General features: G+C 43.0%; 1 protein-coding gene across 1 annotated transcript; it reads right to left on the bottom strand.

The window, feature by feature from the left end:
• Nucleotides 1-14,260: 14,260 nt before the first annotated feature.
• Nucleotides 14,261-17,601, bottom strand: LOC144605106 (fibroblast growth factor 19-like). Its single transcript, XM_078420161.1, has 3 exons — nucleotides 17,325-17,601; nucleotides 16,158-16,261; nucleotides 14,261-15,251 (listed from the first exon to the last, which is right to left on the bottom strand). Exons 1-3 carry the CDS (start codon nucleotides 17,545-17,547, stop codon nucleotides 14,958-14,960), a joined length of 621 nt encoding a protein of 206 aa, XP_078276287.1. The 5' UTR covers nucleotides 17,548-17,601; the 3' UTR covers nucleotides 14,261-14,957.
• Nucleotides 17,602-23,028: the final 5,427 nt, after the last annotated feature.

The following is a 23,028-nucleotide window of genomic DNA, read 5'->3' as shown; positions in this document are numbered from 1 at the left end:
ATCGCTCACCCGGTCTATGCAAGTGGCAGCTTGGGAGCCAATTGATAGACGAGAAGCTGGCTGCTACATCGCGTAAAATTCGTTCTTAGCTGAAGCGATCAGCTTGAATACACTCCTTCGGCTAAGAAGGAATTTTACACGATGTAGCGGCCAGCTTCTCGTATATCAATTGGCTCCCAAGCTGCCACTTGCATAGACCGGGTGAACTTGGCTTCGCAAGAGATGAAGGCTACGAGAGTTTACTGACCAGTGAGAGATTTATTGCCTTCATCTCTTGCGAAGACAAGTTCTCTGAACTTTCCGAAGGATTGGGTTAAAGCTGATCGCTTCAGCTAAGAAGGAATTTTACACGATGTAGCGGCCAGCTTCTCGTATATCAATTGGCTCCCAAGCTGCCACTTGCATAGACCGGGTGAGCGATGAGCGTAATGACTCGAACAAATAATAACAGAGATTCTCCTCGACATTTGAACAGTTAGTCGTCTTTATTTTGAAGGTGCAATAAACATATTGGCATATTTCTGTGTGGTCCATAGTGGTCCACAGCAAAGAAGATGGACCATTTCCCAATGTTTGAATACCTTGGAAGCATTATCTCCGATGAGCAAATCAATAACCAGTCGATGACAAGAGATATGCCAGTATGTTTATTGCACCTTCAAAATAAAGACGACTAACTGTTCAAATGTCGAGGAGGATCTCTGTTATTATTTGTTAGGTAAAATTCAATTTCTTACCACAGTCTATGTGATCGATACGAATTACTAGATATAACTTTGACATAGTTTGTATTGATCATCTTGTTAATAAACCAAGCGATTACATCTTGGCTAATAATCTATTGGCAGAGCCTTTGGCTGACCTAATGTCAGCACCTCTTTGGCTCACACACACTCTCTGCCAGCACGTACCCAACTGCCCGGACTCTAGCTCCGCCCAGCCCCTACGTAAGCATTGCATTAACTCTATAGTGTCCAGACTACAGCAGGATACAAGGTAATAATATTAATAAGCAAAAATAACTAATAACTGGAAAATGGCTCCTACACCCTGTCTTATTGTGATATTAGCAGCAAGATATTTAGTGTAGTCATGGAGTATTTCAGCCATGCCTTCTGCTTTGGCAAGATCTCCTTAACTAATGCAGCCAACCTTTGACTTCTCTTTTACTACTGAAGACTTTTGGTTCCGTATTGTTATCTGCTAATATATTCTCGTAGCCATTCTTACTTTATTTTGTATTTTTTAAATTCAGCTTGGTTCCTTGTTCCATTGTGAAATTGACAGTTATCATAACCCAATCTCATCTCTTTTATTTTATTCTCTGAATTTAGTCATCCATGGAATTCAAGCATTAGATGCATTGATTTTCTACTTGAAAGAATATGTCCTGTTAGTTCCCATTAATCACATCTTTAAAACTTCCCATCACTTGGAGGAAGTATTACTATTCATTATATCTCAGCTCATCTCTTTTTTCATTCTCATCTCATGGTTTTCACCTCTTTCCTTTTACATTCTTTCAATAATTTAGTTTGTAGTTTAGTTTAGAGATACAGCGCGGAAACAGGCCCTTCGGCCCACAGAGTCCACACTGACCAACGATCCTCGCACATTAACACTACCCTTCACACACTAGGGGCAATTTTACATTTACACCGCCAATTAACCTACAAACCTGTATATTTTTTTTAGTGAGGGAGGAAACCGAAGATCTCGGAGAAAACCCACGCTGGTTATGGGGAGAACGTACAAACTCCGTACAGACATGCACCCGTAGTCAGGATTGAATTCAGGTCTCTGGCGCTGTAAGGCAGTAGCTCTACTGCACTGCCACTGTGCTGCCGACTATATTTCTTTCTGGTATATTTTCTTTTTGAGGCCTAGACATAAAGTCATAGAGTGATACAGTGAGGAAACAGGCCCTTCGGCCCAACTTGCCCACACCGGCCAACATGTCCCAGCTACACTAGTCCTACCTGCCTGCACTTGGATTTTCCTACATTGATCTCACAATATGACATGTTGGGATGTTTGTTATTCTGATTAAATTGCAAGATCTGTACTTACTTAGATTAGAATTGTTAGGTACTCATCATCCATGTCAGACAGTTTGGGAAATAATTTAATCTTTGGTCCCCGGCACTGGGATCTCACTCAATATCAGCCATGAGCTGTTCTCATCTTCCCACTACCCAAGTTATTGAGCTTGAGTTTAGCTTATTGTCACATGTATGAGGCACAATGAAAAGCTTTTCTTGCGTGCTAACCAGTCAGTGGAAACACAATACATGATTACAATCGAGCCCCATGAATAAAGGGAATAACATGAATAACGTTTAGTGCAAGGCAAATTTCAGTAAAGATCGTCCAGGAGTCTCCAATGAGGTAGATCGGCGCTTAGGACAGCTCTCCAGTTGTTGGTAGAATTTGAAGTTAGTGGAATTAAATATTTGGAGTTGAGTGCAGATAATGTTTTCATGTATTTACTGCTGGCAACCACAAATGAAGTTCTCCTCATGTTTTTAGAAGTTTTTGATTTGATCCAGCAGTGGAGGTTTGGACAATGAAGTTACTTAGCCTCCTGCCTCGTTTTTGTGAGATTCTCATATGTAAAATGTGTATGTGGCTGTTAACATATAACATATAACATATAACAACTACAGCATGGAAACAGGCCTGTCCGGCCCTACCAGTCCATGCCGACCATTCTCCCTGACCTAGTCTCATCTACCTGCACTCAGACCATAACCCTCCAATCCCCTCCTATCCATATACCTATCCAATTTACTCTTAAATAATAAAATCGAGCCAGCCTCCACCACTTCCACCGGAAGCCCATTCCATACAGCCACAACCCTCTGAGTAAAGAAGTTCCCCCTCATGTTACCCCTAAACCTTTGTCCCTCAATTCTGAAGCTATGTCCCCTTGTTGGTCGTGAATTGATCCTAGGTTTATATCAAATTATGTCATTCTCTGCTTTCTCTCACCCAACATTATCTGAGATATTTGGTGATGCTGCAATGTTTGTCACTTTTGGCTGACTTTATCACCCACTGCACTTCATATCTTTTCACTTTTGCTCATCTCTGCATTTTGTTCAAGGCTATGACTTTCCCCTGCTCTGGACTTAGGCAATTTCACAATAATCAGCAAATTCCCATTTCAAACAGATGGGAATTATTTTATTTTCCCCCACATTTTTTTAATGTTTTTATAAATCTTATTATAAATCCCACATGATTTAATAATATGTTATTTGCATAATTGTTGCTAACTCTTGCATTCCTGACTTTATTTGAGCAATATTTTTAGATTCGTGATTTTATGGGAAGCTTGTTGTTAACTCACAGTTTGAGTAAACAAAGTGTTTGGTCATTCATTGATCTGAATTGGATAAGCAAATACCCAATCTTTGCTGGCTCATGTAATTAATCAATTGCTGGCTGTCCACGGTCCAGGAAGGAGCAAACAATTGGCACCAGGGCCATCCTTACCAAAGAAACCCGACCACAGCCTGTCATTGGAATTATTGTGGAGGACATACACCAATCAACCAAAACATTATGACCACTGACAGGTGAAGTGAATAACATTGACTATCTTGTTACAATGGCACCTGTCAAGGGGTGGGATATATTAGGCAGCAAGTGAACAGTCAGTTCTTGAAGTTAATGTGTTGGATGCTGGAGAAAAGGGCAGGAGTAAAGACCTGAGTGACTTTGACAAGCGCCAAATTGTTATGGCCAGACGACTGGGTCAGAGCATCTCTGAAACGGCAAGGCTTGTGGGGTGCTCCCGGTCAGCAGTGGTGGTGAGTACCTACCGACAGTGGTCTGAGGAGGGACAAACCACAAACCGGGTGTTGGGCGCCCAAGGCTCATCGATGCGTGAGAGCAACAAAAGCTATTCCGTCTGGTCTGAACCGACTGTGGGAAGACGACAAGCCGGTGGAGGGAGCATGATGCTCTGGGCAATGTTCTGCTGGGAAACCCTGGGTCCGGCCATTCATGTGGACATTAATTTGGCATGTGTCACCTACCTAAACATCGTTGCAGACCAGGTACACCCCTTCATGGCAATGGTATTCCCTAATGGCAGTGGCCTCTTTCGGCAGGATAATGCGCCCTGCCACACTGCTCACATTGTTCGGGAATGGTTTGAGGAACATGAAGTGTTCACGGTGTTGCCCTGGCCTCCAAATTCTCCAGATCTCAATCCGATTGAGCATCTGTGGGATGTGCTGGATCGACAAGTCCGATCCACGGCGGCTCCACCTCACAACTTACAGGACTTGAAAGATCTGCAGCTAATGTTTTGGTGCCGGATACCACAGGACACCTTCAGGGGTCTTGTAGAGTCCATGCCTCAGTGGGTCGGCACTGTTTTGACGGCACATGGAGGAGCAACAGGCTATTAGGCAGATGGTCATAATGTTTTGGCTGATCAGTGTAACTTCGACTGTTGTATCTTTTGACAACAATGCTTCCTAAGCTTCAACCCCTTACCCCCAGTGCCAGGGTTTCCTTGACATCTACCAGTGGAATATGAAGGAGACATCACCCTGGAGCAAAATGATGTGTGAAAACGCTCATTTCTGTTCTAGAGTCATCTATTCAAGCCAAGCAGTCATGATTGTGTTTTGTTAATTCATCTCATGCTTGAATTGATGTACATTAACTTTCAATTTTGTATCCAAGGTCAGTTTGCTCTGGTTTGTCAATGTTTGTGGGAAGTGACGAGTTGTAAACTACAATAAGAATGGAAGCTAAATTTTCAAAGGCTCAATAAGATAATCACTGATTTGCAACAAACAGGGTGGCACTGTGGCACAGCGGTAGAGTTGCTGCCTTACAGCTCCAGAGACCCAGATTCTATCCTGACTGCGGGTGATATCTGTATGGAGTTTGTACGTTCTCCCAGTGACCGCATGGGTTTTCTCCGGGTGCTCCAGTTTCCTCCCACACACCTAAGGCGTACAGGTTTGTAGGTTAATTGGCTCTGGTAAGATTGTAAATAGTCCCTGGTGTGTAGAATAGTGTTCGTGTATGGGTTGATGGCCGGTCGGCACGGGCTCGGAAGGCCGAAAGGTCTGTGTCTGCTCTGTATGTCCAAAGTCTAAAAACAAATGTGGCAGTGAGCAGAGTGATGAAATTGAGGATTCAAAAACTGTTTGGACAGAACAGTGCAATCTTGAACCTCAGATTTCTAGAATTTTGAAAAAACCCAGCAAATGTTCAGCAAAAGACACAAAAAATGGTGAAACAAAAGAGTAGAAATAAGATTGCAAGTATTGATAAATAGTGATTAATATTACAAATGATCATCAATAGATTCTCTTGGTCAAGGATCATACTCTCCAAGAGAATATTTTACCTGTGGACCCAAAGATGGCTCATGAGGTTAATCCAAGACATACAAATGCATGATTCTTCTTGGGAGTGTTAGGTCTGCGTCGACACAGATATTTTCTTTTGGTTCCACTTTCCATTTCCAGATATTCCCTTCTGGTTTCAAGTCAGCAGACTCTCAATGCAGCTGGAATTGTATAAAACATTATTCAATTGCAGGAAGAGGCTTACTTCAGGAACTGGAGTGTATAATGAATGTGATGATTGATATGTTTTCTGTCCTGTTAAGATAAAAAGGACCTGCATTTGTATTGTGCTTTTCATAACCTCAAAACCTCGCAGCTGTAAATATGATATAATCTTACTTATCTACACCGCATCAACTTAACTCAAAAAAAGTACGTTTTATTAGATTCAAGACAAGAGTGTTTTATTGTCATATGTCCCAGATAGAACAATAAAATTCTTACTTGCAGCAGCACGTCAGAATATTTAAACATAGTACACTGTGAACAATATAATAAACGAGAGAGAGAAAAAGTTCAGCGTGTGTATATATATGTACACATACTCAGAAATACACACACACAGCACAAGCACATATATGTACACACAAAAAAACCACATAATTGTGCAATAATAGTCGATGTAGTTCAGAGCTTATTTGCGGTTGTAGTGTTTAATAGCCGAATGGCAGTAGGGAAGAAGCTTTTCCTGAACCTGGACGTTACAGTTTTCAGGCTCCTGTGCCTTCTTCCCGATGGCAGGGGTGAAATGAGTGTGTGGCCAGGGTGGTGGGGTGTCTGATTATGCTGGCAGCCTTTTTGAGTTTTGAGCCTTATTAGTTACTGTAAATTTAAGTAACACTGCTAATGACAAATGTTGCAGTGCAATAAACATAAACACCACTTCTACTTATGACCTTGAATATTTTTATACTTAAAATGCAAAGACCCTTTCCTGGTGTCACAGACATCACATTCTCCCCAGATGCTAACTATATTGATTTCTCTAACTTCAAGCAGCCCTGGCATTCCCTCTCTTTCCATCCCTCCACCACCCAAGTCGCACCAGCTTTTTGTTTTCACCCAACAAACAGCTAACAAAGGCCTGTTTCTTTTATCATCGTTACTTTTTGCATATCTTTCATTCATTTGTTCTATATCTCTCTACATCATCGTCTATATCTCTCGTTTCCCTTTCCCGTGATTTTCAATCTGAAGAAAGGTCTCGACCCAAAAGGTCACCCATTCCTTCTTTCCAGAGATACTGCCTATCCCGCTGTTACTCCAGCTTTTTGTGTCTATCTTCTGACTATTCTGACTCTGGGTTCTCCTCCGATTGAGGTTTAGGGCACAACTTGCACACTCTGTCCTCACTCCCTCCTGCAGAACAGAGTTTTATTCTGAGGACATTTATCTTGTTTGGAATACTTATAATTAGTCTGAAGATTTCAACCTCTGAGCCTCGTATCTTCACAGAACATGGGCTGCTTGCCGTAAAATACAGTGTCCCACCTAGTTTGTCTGCCTGAGTTTGATTAAGAATAAAAAATAGCTAGGATGAGGACCGATTGGTTTACAATTAAATGGTTCCCTGCTGGGGATACATTCTACTAGCAAAACCCAATCTGATTAGTGCTTTAGTTCAAAGTATTTGCATTAACTTTATGAAATTTCAGACAAAACAGACCATTCTTATAGAAAAAGTAACTTGATGATGACATTTTACGATTTTGATTGATGTACATATTTTAATATATGCCCAATTGTTTCTTCTTTTCAAGCTACAAAGAACCTATTACAAGTCCACAAACTCAGGTTCCAAAATGTCAGAAGTTTTGCCTGCCATTTTCAGAAACCGTAGTGGGTAAGTGCTACGCTGGGCCTGTGCAATAGGATGCAAGCTGGACATAGTTGCTGGAGAAACTCAGTAGGTCAGTCAATATATCTGGAGAACCCACTGAGTTACTCCAGCACCTTGTGTCTTATTTTTGTAAACAAGCATCTACAGTTCCTTGTTTCTATAAGAGAAAATCGGGGCCAGTTCTCGGTCAGTGTTTGCTACAGTGAAAGAGAATGACGTCATTTTGATTGAAGTTTGCAAAAATGTGGGTGATACTGTACATTTAGAATATGATATTTTTAAGTGACATTTATTCAAGATGAAATAAAACTCGGCTGATAATTGTTGCAAAAGGACAACAGTTCTGTGTTGAATGGTCTTACATCACAGTATTTAATGTAAGATTCATCCGTTAACATGGAAGACCCAAGCTTGCTGAACGCGCTTTGCCAATAAGTTTGTGCTTTGATGCTGAATGGAGTCGAGTGAAGGAGCACAGCCTTGATGTAATTCCCCAGTGGTTCTTGTTGCTAGGTGAAACCGCTTCTGAGAACCATGTCACAAGAGCCCTGGTGTTCTCTACCTTTGTAAAACAGAGCTCCTTCATGGTAGACTATCCCTGCTCTACCACTGGCATGGGCATCAGCTCAGTGCAACCACACGTCGCTCAGATGGTCAAACTAATGTTCTCGGAGTGCCACTCTGAAGATGTCCCACCAGGTTTTCCCTGTAAAGCTGAAGCGTTGAAATCAATGTCTGAATATTTTGTCTGGATGTATTAGATACAATGTGTTCTTACTCTGTAAATACAGGAATATGTACAGATTTGGTTAATAATGTTAATTATAAATAGACGCTAAAACTTGATAATCGCTGTGATACCATATAACCCATGGGTATGACTCAAAGGATTTTGTTTATTCTTATGTGTGACAGAATTAGACCATCTAAATATATTGTGATAAAATTTGCTTAATACATTAATATGTTAATGTAGCCAAGTTTCCATTGTATCGCAGAGTGAGGGAGCAGTGCACAGCACCATGTGGTGCCAGTTCAATATATACGGCACCAGTGCTTTCATTCCGTTACCTGTCATATTGAGCCATTGAACTCTTGTTGCTCTGAACTGCTCGAAAGGAGCCGGTAGAAGGTGGTACCATTGTCAGCAACCTCTACAAGCCCCTGCTAGTTTTCAGACTGATTTTTTCCATGCATTCCCGGCAATCCTTTCCCTTGTGTTCTCTTTCTGATCGGCAACATTAATATTTCCATTTCATTGTAATGAGGCTGCCTTTATGTTACAAGTCCTCTGTAAATTCCATTACTCTATTGAATCACTAAATGGTGTCCAAGTGTTTTTTTTAACATGTTGCAAGAAAATTAATTTACCACCTTGATCTCCAGAAACATGTAGCCAGTTTGAGATATAAGAAAATAACTGCAGATGCTGGTACAAATCGATTTATTCACAAAATGCTGGAGTAACTCAGCAGGTCAGGCAGCATCTCGGGAGCGAAGGAATGGGTGACGTTTCAGGTCGAGACCCTTCTTCAGACGAAGAAGGGTCTCGACCCGAAACGTCACCCATTCCTTCTCTCCCGAGATGCTGCCTGACCTGCTGAGTTACTCCAGCATTTTGTGAATAAGCCAGTTTGAGATGTTGCATCCTTTCATTTTCAACTATCCAGCAAGTAGTTTCCTCTCCAACAACTACAGCCCCCATCATCTTGAACATATCCCTCCAGTGTCATATACCAGTTATATTCTTGACCTGCCAGTTACTGATTACAAGAAACTTGACCTACAAGTCATAGGATCAATCGCTGGGATAACATTGAAGGAGTAGAGATCCCATTCTATTGGCATTCTGTCTTATCCATGTGTCTTGGGGAAATTCAGGCTGCATTTCAAGATCAGATCTTCATGGGACTATCTGATGTTGTATAGCAAGGAAATAGGTATGTTATAAGTGATAGGAGCAGAATCAGGCCAATCGGCCTGCCTAGTCTACTCCGCATTGCATCAGTCTTTGGCAAGAGAATCAGACACACAGTATACCCATGTAGCAAGAAGGAGGAAATCATTTGTGACGTCTCGAGTATCATTGCTATGCCCATAACTCTTCTCCCTACCCATCATAACCAGAATCCTTGTGCATTGTGAAGAGACTGTACCGTTGCCTTGATTGCACTCTCCAACCCTGGTGTCAGCTCCCCATCTCCCCATCTTAAGTCCTGGGTGGTAATCCTTATCATGAAAGATGGTCATGGGGGTGATTTGTAGACGTCCTTGTCATGCTTGATTAGATGGCATACACACATGTAACATATCACCATATCTCTTTAAGATATGAAAAGAGAACTTTTCAGCCCATTGTGTATATGATGTTCACAGAAAAATACAATTTCCCACTAGTTTTCCCTGTTACCTGATCTCCCCACATTCCTGTCCGTACCCCCCACCACCCCAGTCCCCTCCCCCATACATTCTACCACTCATCTACACACTGGAGACAATTAGCCTACCAAACTGAGAAGGAATGCAAGAAGAGTCAAAGTCATGCAGCACTGAACCAGGTCCTTTGGCCCAACTTGCACGTGCTTATCTTCAAGAATAACCCAGGCAGTCACAGAGAGGACATGCAATTTCAGTCAGAGCGAGCCAAATGTAATGTGGGGTGTAAGGTGTGTAGGATCTGATATAATTGTGACAGCACTAATTAGAGAGGAATGATGATGTGTTAGTGTGCTGCAGTGAAGCAATGGAGGGTATGATAATGAGTGCTGGAACTAAAGGAGTGTAGGGTGCAGTCAATGAGGATGGGAATATTTGTGGCTCAATAATTAAAAGATCCCTTAAACCTTTGAATTCATGCCATGAACAGGCATGGTCTGCATTCTCTTCTTTGGCCCAAAATGCCACAGAACACAAAGCTGTTTCTACCCCTTTGAGGAGCAGCATCTTCGTCCTTCCACGCGTGTCCTGGACATCAGCAGAAAATTCTGGTGCCCTTTCAGTTCTTGCCACATCCCCATGTCTGAGCACAGGGGAGCTTTCTCCTTGCCAGCAGTCAGGGTGCACTTCCTCTTTAAGAAGTGGTAGCTGGCCTTAGAGTTCAAACACATAACCTTCAGTCCCTTTAATTGGCAACAGGCAACAACAACGTAACAGGCTGGCAAAAATGAATATTGCACATTGCCCTGGAGACTACATGTCACCGAACAAGTCCAATTTCTGCCAATATCAAAAGCCGAGGCCAGCAACCAAATTCAGCTTTTACAGCAAAGTGGTTGTGGACTTTTCCCGATGTTTTGAGGATTGAATCCATGGCCATCCCTTCTTCAGTACAACCAAAATCAAATGATGTTTCATATGTAATACTTGAGCAAATGTTTAATGTTAACCATTTTAATGTTATGGATACACAGGGTAATGGTGCAAGATATTTGGCAATGTGATATTCAGCTGTGGTTGGGGCTTAGATGTGTTGGGGATGATCATGATCTTTATTAGTTCCTGTACAGCAGCTACCGTCAATATTTTACAAGGTTGTAAAAAGATGGGGTTAATGTGATTTTTACCACCTCCAAACCACCCACTTGACAAGACAGATGCTTGGCAGCCAACTGACTTCAAAGATATATGGTGTCTATTTATATATTATGTGTAGGGAGGAACTGCAGGTGCTGGTTTAAACCCGAAGATAGACACAAAAAGCTGGAGTAACTCAGTGGAACTCTTTCCTTTATCATCGTTACTTTTTTACATATCTTTCAGTCATTGTTCTATATCTCTCTACATCACCGTCTATATCTCTCGTTTCCCTTTCCCCTGACTAGTCTAAAGAAGAGTCTCGACCCAAAACGTCACCCATTCCTTCTCTCCAGAAATGCTGCCTGGCCTGCTGAGTTACTCCAGCTTTTTGTGTCTATTTATATATTTTATTGGGACTAGGAGTCCCAGGCATAACCTGCTTTACAGGTTTAATGCATGGGCCACAGGAGTCCTAGTGGCTCAAAGTTGAGGACAGCTTTGGGGAAAAACACATATGACCCTCAAATTTAGCTCATGTGCCCATATGAGCAAGAATGTTTTCCCCACTGCCTTACTCTTCCTCCCAATGTTTAACTACTTCCCTACTTTTAAATTCCTTGATAAGGATTGGTGATTAAAACTTTCTGGAATCAATTAATCTCTAGACTTTTCCTATACTCCTCTCCAGTACAGGCAACCATCGACACCTCCACCTACACAACAGAGGTTTCCTGATTTGCTACTGGGGATGTGGCTTCCTCCTAAAATTCCTCTTTTTTGAGGTGATTCTGTTTTTTAAAGGGGGTTTCACACCCAGACACAGGGCAATCGCAATCAAAACTCCCCTTTCTTTACCATGTATTCCACCTAATAAATATCAGCAAAGGACCCTTCTTCTCAAAGTACCGAGGACCAGCTCATCGAGGGCTGAAGCCTACAAATAAAGAAAGGCATTTAACGCCTAAAAGATCAATCAATTATTATTGGGAGATGTATTATTATTTGATTTTTACATTTTCATTCAATGCCTTATTTTGGAAATTACAACTTTCAGTGGCAAGAAGAAGAATTTTGCAAAAAGGGTATGAATGATGTGATGATTTGTGTTTATTAATGACAGGTACTGATTGGCCGGACATTCAGAATTTTGTAAGTATTTTCCTTTTTATATTTTCTGCTGTTTTGGCAAATGGAACTCTGACGTTTATAGCAGAGATAAGTATGAGGTCATACCATATCATATCATATATATACAGCCGGAAACAGGCCTTTTCGGCCCTCCAAGTCCGTGCCGCCCAGCGATCCCCGTACATTAACACTATCCTACACCCACTAGGGACAATTTTTTACATTTACCCAGCCAATTAACCTACATACCTGTACGTCTTTGGAGTGTGGGAGAAAACCCACGCAGGTCACGGGGAGAACGTACAAACTCCTTACAGTGCAGCACCCGTAGTCAGGATCGAACCTGAGTCTCCGGAGCTGCATTCGCTGTAAAGCAGCAACTCTACCGCTGCGCTACCTTGCCGCCCTATTAAATATTAGATACTTGCACAAAATAACTAAAATGCAAGGTTCTATTGATTGTCAGAGGTGGTTCGGTCATTGACAGCTTCAGTTTTGCTTGTTTTTCTGTCTGCTGAAGAATAAGATTTTCATGGAGCAAATAGTTATTTTTATCACCTTATTATGGAATGATAAAAGGTGTTCCCTCCCATAACTCTTCATTTCATTATTGAAATAAAGCAAACTCCATCAGTGGTAAGTTAAAATGCTTTATGGCATGCGGCCATTATATCTGCCAAGCCCGAAAGTAACAAAACTATGTTGATTTTCAAATTTCAAATTCTTACACAAGCCACATTGCAAATTATTACAACAGTTTACAAGCTTAAACTGTACCTTTGATGGGAAATAATGTGAAATGGGTGAAACTGAAACCATATTTTTATGGTAACTCAGCAATTCTCCAGTCGAGTCCAGTGCTTATCTCAGTCATTGCACTTATGGTACAAATATTGGGACCATTCTTATTTGCATTGGCAACTTGACCTGAAACATCATTTGCGAAACCTTCCAGTAAAAATCCAGCCAGTACCAATTGAAATACTGTGGGGGAAATGATTAAATATTGTGCAGAATGTGGAGGAGTATATAGTTTTATTGTTTAAAAAAAATGTATTTGGCTTACATACTTCAAATCTTGCCAATTGATGTAATTCCTCAATAATGCTGGACAGTTCCAGCTTAAAAGTATACTAAATAAGTTATATCCTCTCCAGCCCTTTCCGGGAATGATAACATTCAAGAGCTTGAAACTGAATGATATTTTACATGATATGATGAATATCCCCATTAAACTGCACATCCATTAATTAGCTAAGATTTGTCATTCCTAATGGTCCTCTCTTCATAAATAAAAGTTGTGGGGTAAATGCTCCATTGCATCCTGGTATTCTATTGTGTGGGTGTTTTAGACATTATGCCCCAAGGAAGTTATTACCCAAGATAAAAGAGAGTTTGAAGGAAATGCTTAATTGTTGTTTATTCAAAGTACTGCACAAAACACTGTCGCTGACAAACTGACCACTTTATTATTTGACAGTATGAGTCACCATTGATTATTCAAACAAATGCAAAACTTCAAAGGGGAACAATTGACGTATTTCCATTATTGCTTTATTATCAACATCATACAAATCACCACGTAAGTAAAAAAAGTTTTTATTTTAATAAAAGTAGTTGTATATGCATATAAATATAAATATTGACAGCAATAATTTAAATAAATAGATAATTCAGAGTAGGCAGTATAATTTCACCCACGAGATTAGCCTACTTTATTCGCAGAGGGAGTGATTCAAGTCTTTTGCATATGTGAAATGAAAGGCATGTACATTGTCCTTCTGATCTCAACCTGTGAAATTGGTAAGAAGGCCAATAAACCCATTTGATCTTTGAAGGGAGACAATCAGCTAGATCTGCCTCCTTTGAGAAACAGGACTCCAAATGGTCCTGTGTTGGTCTTAAGTACAGCATACTGGATTGCAAATAGACATTTGACATAGTTACACACAAAAAAAAACCCAATGAAATTAAATATTTAAGGTCAATTGTGGGAATGGAAAATAAATATGTTGAAGGGAAAAATGCAGCCAATGCTGGTTGGGAATGGAGAAGGACTGTGAGGTGGTGAGGTCACAGTATTGAGAACAAGACCATTGCGGATTGACATCAACAAGCTGCCGCTGGTAGCTCAAGGCACAGTGGGCACATTTACCAAAGCTGTCAAGAGGTTGTAAAGTTATTGGAAGGAATTTCAGGCAGTGTGCAACTGGAGCACGGAATTCAATACAGGCCAGTTTAAACTAATGCATGGAGGCAAAAGAAAAATAGGTGGCACATAAATTCTACAACTGGTTTTTAAGTCACCATGAATCGAGCCCAAAAATATCTCTATGTCTTATTAAAGACAGAAATATTTTTAGGATCGATTCATGGTGACTTAAAAGCCATTTGTAGAATTTATGTGCCACCTATTTTTAATGTGCCACCTCTTATTAAAGACATTAAAGGCTGGATATTAAATATTTCACCTCGTTCAAATACTTAAGGATATTCCAGAGAAAGTCCTGGTTGATCAACGTTCTTTGGTTGGTGTACCACGGTCGAGGACAAGGATGATCTCCAAATCCCGAGGCAGTGCCGTGAGAGGATGTAAGGGCAGAGACAGGAATAGACTCCAGAAACACGGAGAGGAAATATCTGAAAGACAGATAGCCTTTACACAGAGGTAATTAAATCAGGTATGGAAAGGTTGAGTAATACATCAAACAGTTTGAGTAGGTGGATGGATTTGGTCTAAAATGGTAAAGGGTGTTTAAAAAAAAAAAATCTTTATAGAAAACTCGAACAATATATTAAATAGAATTCCAAGGCGAGTAGTGGAAATGAGAATCGTGGAACCAGTAATATACAAGTGAACATTCCGATGGGTATGTGTGGTCGTGGCAGCATTAACTAGGAGTGACTTCCATCCACTGCCATGACTTTGTCATCTCCTGCCCTAACCTTGCCAACAACTCTGCATTTACTCACACCTACTCTTACTTTCCAATTCCTGAACTCTGTGGCCTTGCACAGCAATAAATAAATAGAACGGAACCCATGAAACAGTGCTGTGGGTCTATGTCACCGCGGGACGCGGCCGGAGGGTCCCGTTAGCCCCTGCTACTTCTGGACAGTTTCGGGCTCCCCTGCTGCCCGGACCTCATGCCAAAGGGGTCGGTATCGTTCGTCTCTCTCTCCGAGCTCCGCCTGCTGTACGTTGCCGTCGGCAACTCGTTTTCTCTCGGCAAAAACATCGAAAGGGGAGGAAGTTCTCTGTTGGGGATGAATGGGCGCTTCTCCAGGCTTAGACTTAGCACCTTCTTGTGCCTGGGCGAGTGGTACACGTTGTAGAATGTTTCCAGCTGCTCCTCATTGAAGTTACAATCATCTTCACGGTAGGTTGGCTGTGCGTGAAAGAGAGGGGCGGAGATAAGCGACCGGCTCCTGGTGAAGGGTTGCATTCAGTTCTGGGTGGCCTCATACTGCGATGGACGTGGGACAGTGGAGTGGGGAGATTACCAGGAATGGTCCCCGTGTAGCGGGGACACGGTTACAAGGTTGTCCAAACTGAGGACCACGATTGACTGAAGTACGTAAAATGAGTCTGTGACTATTGGCAGGTACAACACAAAGGGCTGGAGGATGGAGAGAGGCACGAGGAGACACTAGTTCAGGCGGCGGGGATGTTGGGAATCTGAAGATAGACACAACAAAGCTGGAGTATCTCAGCGGGACAGGCAGCATCTCTGGAGAGAAGGAATGGGTGACGTTTCGGGTCGAGACCCTTCTTCAGACTGGTCAGGGGAGAGGGGAACGAGAGGTGTTGACGACGACGGAGAGAGAAAAAGAACAATGAATGAAAAAGATATGCAAAAAAAGTAATGATGATAAAGGAAACAGGCGATTGTTAGCTGTTTGTTGGGTGAAAACGAGAAGCTGGTGCGACTTGGGTGGGGGAGGGATGGAGAGAGAGTGGGAATGCCGCGGTTACTTGAAGTTAGAGAATTCAATATTCATCCCACTGGGCTGTAAACTGCCCAAGTTGCTGTGGAAAGGTTCATTTGGAGAGAAGCGGGTCAGTGTTAGAGGGAGAGGAGAGCATCGCCGTGGCCGATGGATATAATGGGGTTGTTCTGATGGGAAGCGTGGACGATGGACCGAATGGCTACCCCTGTGCTGTGACAAGTCTACAGGGACAAGCCATGATGACGCGCGTTTTAATTCAGAATGGCAGGGCCAGCATGCCTCGGGGTGAGGTGGGGTCCTGGTGTTCAAACCCCAGTCCCCTGCAACCACAAGGCGGGACTCACCGATCCGAAGATGCTTCCCTCGGTGTCCATGCACAGGTACTGGTCTGTATTCACGCCTCGGATCACCACCTGGCCCCGCTCCACTGCTTTGATCTCCAGTAGAGCTGCAACCAAAAAAAACCAGCCTGGTGTTGCTGACGGCTCTGTAATATAACCGAGGGAGCCCCACATCCCTCGCCCTCTCCTGCCCCTTGACATCGCGTTAAGGGGGACTACGGGTGAATAGGCAGATTTGCAGGGCAGTGGAATTGGGGGCCAATTGGAGGGCACTTTCAAAAATACAGGACAGTAAGACGGGCTGAATGGCCTTAATCTGTGCTATATCGTTGAGTCGGGGGTGCTGTGAGAAAGTGCACCCCAGTACTTTCCACGGATCGCCTCCTCTCATCTATCCCACCACTTGATCCCTTGTCATCCCACAATCCCCCCAACACGTGGACAAATGAAAGGGACGTTCAAAATCTCTGCAAATTACCTTTGAAGAGCAATTAATTGAATTTGATGGAACCGTTCGGCTTAAACTAGAACTGAAACAAGATAAATGTATTTACTGACATACTGCGCAGAGTGACTTGTTCTATGTAACACGGTTAGCGAACGGACAGGCGTTTCCACAGTAGGTGGATTCCCAATCAGAGAGGATCCTATCGGTCTGACGATTACAGATAGAAACATAGAAACATAGAAAATAGGTGCAGGAGTAGGCCATTCGGCCCTTCGAGCCTGCACCGCCATTCAATATGATCATGGCTGATCATCCAGCTCAGTAGCCTGTACCTGCCTTCTCTCCATACCCCCTGATCCCTTTAGCCACGAGGGCCACATCTAACTCCCTCTTAAATATAGCCAATGAACTGGCCTCAACTACCTTCTGTGGCAGAGAATTCCACAGATTCACCACTCTCTGTGAAAAAAAACTTTCTCATCTCGGTCCTAAAAGACTTCCCCCTTATCCTTCCTATGGTCTCGACGTTTTTGTTAGAAATAATACCTGCCCACTAACTACATTACACACTGGTCGCAACATGAGTCTAATGTGGCAGTCTGTACCACATGAACAGGAAAAGTTCAAGTGCTCTTCAGGTAAATGAAGATTTAAAGTTAAATTGTCAGGACGTGCCACATTCTAAGTCGACAGCAATCTAAGTCTGGAAGCGCAGCACTTACTGTAAAAGTTCTGGGCGTGCGAGCTGTCGATGTGTCCGTCAGGGTTGATCTGCAGGTGGCTGCTGCTGCCTTCCATGTACAAATGCTTGAATCGGACCTGCTGGCCCCAGTCCCGCTCCAGTTGCGCTCCAGAGTCCGTCCTGACCAGAGGAGTTGGCGTGACCAGTGAACACCCGAGGATTGCAGCGAGCTGCAGTAGCAGATGGGTAAACCAGGCGCCCATGTCTAGACCAAGCGCTGGAGCTGGGAGTGTGGAGCTCGGACCTTCCCCTGGTCAACCCCGACTGTTCTTCCGCCCCCGAACCCATTGCTCTGCTTTTAAAGTCAATCCAGCAAATGACATCAGAATCACCTTAAACCCCGGCAAAAAGCCAGTGAAGCGACAGCTCTGGGTCAGGTTATGGGTTTCTGTCCTGAGTGGGACAGTCATGTTGTAGGAGGGGAGTGAGTAGAGGGGAGGGCGTTGGGGCTGCTTGCTAATTGCCAGTGATGGAGATACACTGTGCAACGCGGACCGGAGCAGAACCAACTTCAGCACGACTTTCCATTGCGGACTTTACACTCCAAGTTCACAAGCAACTTCTGGCAATCCCTGACCTGGTTATCAGCCGTCTGCTCGGCGCTCTCTCTCTCCCTACAACCAGATCACCTCTGACCAGCCTTTTCCCAGTTCTCGCCTCTCGCCTCTCTTCTCTCAGGGCAGGTGCGGCAGCGGGTTATCGTGGGCGCACCTTAACTTTAACTCTTTTTAATCTCAGGAGGTACTCCGGTCCGTGTTACAGAAGCCCTGATGTAGAGGCGTCCTCCTGCCCACCCGGCTGTATCCTCCCAGTTAACAGCGAACAATATTTGATTTTACTAACTCCAACGCCAAGAACTTTATTTGTACATACAAAATGACATCAGATTTGTTGAAAACTGCTCTTCCGATAAACCGTCTCCTCCGCAAAACGATTTTATCTTTTATTTGGATGGAAGATTGAATGCGGGCCAATTTCACAACTCTTGTGATTATTAACCGGGGACAATTTATTTTACTGGGTGCTTTGGTTTCTTTAATTTCCTCAGTAACGTTGCAGCGGCACACGGCCAGAAGCAGAGAGTGTACACTGAGCTGGGCGAGGAGATACACTGAGCTCCCCCGCCTGCCTGTCTTTGCAAAGTCCAGAGAACCTTGCTGCCTCCACCACAGTTCCCACACCGAGGGACACGTGTCATTGCTTCCTGGAGCAGGGAATGCCGCTACACAACCACTTCTCTCCCTTCACGTCCGCTGGAGTTCCGGGGAAAGGGCGTGTGTCATTTCCAGAAACCTGGAACGGGGGGATAGAGATTCCGGGAAAGTCCACTGTATCAACAGCACGCGGTGTCTACAGCGTGGAACCATAAATGCATGTTTCGCACGAACTCAGCGTAAAGTTCATACGAGTGGATGCATACCACTTTTTTAAAAAAAGTTTCTACATTGAATAGACACGATATCCATCATTTGATACGTTTGTTGTGCACTTTTAAGTGGACCATCTCATAAAAAGATGTGAATAAGCAAAGCAGAAGTAATTAACTGTGGAGGAAAATGGGTAATAATAATAACAATAATAATAACAATAATAATAATCATCATCCTTTATTCGTCCCACACCGGGGAAATTTACAGTGTTACAGCAGCAAAGTGGATAGATAGCAAGAGATCATTCATTATAAATGAAAGTAAAGTCAAGGATAAATTGTCATCTGTAGGAGTAGGAGGCGTTTCAGCTCGGGACCCTTCTACAGAGTCTGAAACGCCCTCCACAGATGCTGCCTGGTCTGCTGAGTTCGGCCAGCGCTTTATTTTTTCATTCATGATTCCAGCACCTGCAGCCTCTCGTGTCTCCAGGTGCAGTCAACTCTTCCATCTGCGAAGGATTTAAAATTCTTTAGGACTTCCAATCTACTTTAGCCAAATCCATTGGCCGTGGTGAAGCAAGAAATGGAATGAAGACGTCTCGGGCTGTGCTGTAAATTTTGGGCAAAATGTCAATTATTGCGTGAAAAGTTTGGACATTTTGAAAAATCCTTTTTTGAAAAGTCCCTTAAAGTTGCTCAGTAATTCATTCGGGAAGGTGAGTTACTCCACAGCGAGTAAGACACTACAATCTCCACAGGGGGGCGCACTCACTCTTGTGCCGGCCCCTTCCACCTTCCCCGGTCCCACCAAATGCCCCAAGGTTCTTGGGTGTCACTGCAAACTCACCTTCCCACCAACCACCCTCCATCTCCTCAAAAAAGGGGATCTCTGACGATCATTTCAAGAAATCTAAAAGAAAAAGGGGATAAAACGACTTGATTCAATTTTCGTTACCATTTTATATCTTAACATTAGACAATAGACAATAGGTGCAGGAGTAGGCCATTCGAGCCAGCACCACCATTCAATGTGATCATGGCTGATCATTCTCAATCAGTGCCTTCTCCCCATATCCCCTTACTCCGCTATCCTTAAGAGCTCTATCTAGCTCTCTCTTGAATGCATTCAGAGAATTGGCCTCCACTGCCTTCTGAGGCAGAGAATTCCACAGATTCACAACTCTCTGACTGAAAAAGTTTTTCCTCATCTCTGTTCCAAATGGCCTACCTCTTATTCTTAAACTGTGGCCCCTGGTTCTGGACTCACCCAACATTGGGAACATGTTTCCTGCCTCTAACGTGTCCAACCCCTTAATAATCTTATACGTTTTGATAAGATCCCCTCTCATCCGTCTAAGTTCCAGTGTATACAAGCTTAGTCGCTCCAGTCTTTCAACATATGACAGTCCCGCCATTCCGGGAATTAACCTAGTAAACCTATGCTGCACGCCCTCAATAGCAAGAATATCCTTCCTCAAATTTGGAGACCAAAACTGCACACAGTACTCCAGGTGCGGTCTCACTAGGGCCCTGTACAACTGCAAAAGGACCTCTTTGCTCCTATACTCAATTCCTCTTGTTATGAAGGCCAACATTAAAACAGCCTGGCAACCAAAACCTCTTCATATTTCTGGCTGTGATGCCGTTCAGTCTGGTATTAAGGTTGTCTCATGTTGCGGCATAGGAAGCAAACATTCTACACTGCAGCTGGTCAGCGCACTTTTAAAGCTCTCACTGTGTGATACTTTGCAGGAAAGTAAGAGGAGTATTTTGCAATTACACAGCACCTTGCATTTAAAGTGAATCACGAGATATGACTTACTGGGCAAGTATGCACAGAACCACCTGAACACTGCCTCACTGTTCAACATGCGCCGGTTCTCCGAAACTCTAACAATCCGTAACGGCTGGCAGTAAATCTAGGGAAAAAAAAGGTATCAAATGGCTTACGCCGGCTGTAGTCATGGAATCTATATTGACCCGAATGCAAATAAGTTACAGAGCGAGATGGACCCAATGAATGGGGAACAGTCCCAAGGGCGAGAGGGCCAACTCATTTCCTTTGCTCTGCAGAAAAATTATTGCCATGAATTTAGAAATCTACTACAGCAAGGCAAAGCAAAATCAAATCAATCCGAGAGAAAAACACGTGGCATTTCTTTAAAAGCCAAATAATTTTAAATTTCAGTGATATGGTTAATTATATTGTGCAAGTCAGATTCATATAAAAAACTAAAGCAAAAATCTGGCTTTCAGCGATTAGGATCGATTTCTAAACTCTGCATTCAGCGGTCAAACTTCAGCGGTGGTATGATTCTGAGGTGCCAGATGTAGTGAGACTATCATCACGGTTATACAGAGAGTAGATATCAACCGGAATCTTAGTACAATACAACATGCGGAAAATCTTCCCCAAAATGGATTGGTGCGTTTTTTTTTTTCAGACAAGCATTTTTCGGTATTACACCATCGGCAAAGTTAGTGAGAAACCATCATGGATCATGGAAATACCTTAATTGCAAGAGAGCTGGGTTGAGACATGGACAAGTATTGTACATGGTGTTGGCGAGGCGACACCTGGAGTAATTGTTCAGGAAATAATATTTTGGATCGGAGGTAATCCAGACAAGATTAACAAGGCTAATTCCTGAGATGAGAGGGTTGGCTGTCATGGATGGCTAAAACAATAAATCTACCTTCTCTGGAGATTAGAAGAATGAGGGGGGATGAGTGCGTAGATGTCAAGGAAGGATCTGGAATGACTGGAAATGATTCCAAGAGAGGAGCATGGTCATTTAAAAGTGAGGAGAGTGGGGATTCAGAATCACTGTCATCGTCATTGGTTCTTGGAAACAGGCTCTTCTGCCCAACTCATCCATGCTGCCCATGATGCTCCATCTGAGCCCGTCACATTTATCCGTGTTTGCCCCATTTCTCTCTCAACCTTTTCTATCTATGTACCTATCCAAATGTCTTTTAAATATTGTATTGTACCTGCTTCAACCACTTCATCTGACAACTCATTCGATATATGTACCACCCTCTGTGTGAAACGTTGCCTCTTAGGTCCCTATTAAATCTTTCCCTCCTCGCCTTAAATGTCTTGATTCCTCTATCCTGGAAAACACTGTGGGCATTCACCCCTATCTATGCCCCTCATCATTTTATGCACCTCTGTAAGATCAGCCCTCATTAGCTCCAAGGAATAAAGTCCTAGCCTGCACAATCTCTTCCTGTAACTCAATACCTTGAGTTTGGCAACATACTCATAAATAATTTCTGCACCTTCTCCAGCTTAATGGCATTTTACTTGCAGCAGGACGACCAAAATAAAACACAATACTCCAAGTCCAGCCTCACCAACATCATGTACAACTGCAACAACTTCCCAAATGTCCCAACTTCTATAGACACAAAAGGCTGGAGTAACTCAGTGGGACAGACAGCATCTCTGGATAGAAGGAATGGGCGATGTTTTGGGTTGAAACCCTTCTTCAGACTCTCTGAAGAAGGGTCTCGACCCAAAACATCACCCATTCATAGAAACATAGAAAATAGGTGCAGAGGTAGGCCATTCGGCCCTTCGAGCCTGCACCGCCATTCAATATGATCATGGCTGATCATCCAGCTCAGTAACCTGTAGCTTCTCTCCATACCCCCTGATCCCTTTAGCCACAAGGGCCACATCTAACTCCCTCTTAAATATAGCCAATGAACTGGCCTCAACTACCTTCTGTGGCAGAGAATTCCACAGACTCACCACTCTCTGTGTGAAGAAATGTTTTCTCATCTCGGTCCTAAAAGACTTCCCCCTTATCCTTAAACTGTGACCCCTGGTTCCGGACTTCCCCAACATCGGGAACAATCTTCCCGCATCTAGCCTCTCCAACCCCTTAAGAATTTTATATGTTCCTTCTATCCAGAGATGCTGTGTGTTCCGCTAAGTTATTCCAGCATTTTGTGTCTTATCTTTTTCGATGTCCATTGCACATGGCTCGTAATTCCACCATCTTTCAAAAATGTGTCTCGTTCCACTTTAAATTCCCCACTAATCTAGACTCCACAAACATCCGGGGGTAGAAAGTTCCTCAATTTCACCATTCTCTTCAAAAAGTTAGTGCAGGGATCTGTGTTGTGATATCTGTTGTTTCTGGTATGAATAAATGATTTGAACATAAAAGACACATAGTCACATAAAGTAAAATTTAACATAAACATCCACCACAGCGGATTCCACATTCTTCACTGTGATGGAAGGTGATAAAGTCCAATCACCTTCCTCTTTGTTCACCTGCGGTCGGGGCTGTTGAACCAT

Source organism: Rhinoraja longicauda, chromosome 23 (assembly GCF_053455715.1).
Source record: "Rhinoraja longicauda isolate Sanriku21f chromosome 23, sRhiLon1.1, whole genome shotgun sequence".
Lineage (NCBI taxonomy): Eukaryota > Metazoa > Chordata > Chondrichthyes > Rajiformes > Arhynchobatidae > Rhinoraja > Rhinoraja longicauda.
The sequence above is the reverse complement of the archived record's forward strand: the minus strand, read 5'-3'. Positions and strand labels throughout refer to the sequence as shown.

Excerpts from the sequence above, each read along its gene's own strand:
- LOC144605106 (XM_078420161.1), bottom strand. The coding sequence starts at position 17,547 with ATGGGCGCCTGGTTTACCCATCTGCTACTGCAGCTCGCTGCAATCCTC. Across the intron at positions 16,262-17,324 it reads GCACGCCCAGAACTTTTACA|CTCTACTGGAGATCAAAGCA; the intron begins GTAAGTGCTGCG and ends TTTTGGTTGCAG. Across the intron at positions 15,252-16,157 it reads AGGGAAGCATCTTCGGATCG|CCAACCTACCGTGAAGATGA; the intron begins GTGAGTCCCGCC and ends TTTCACGCACAG.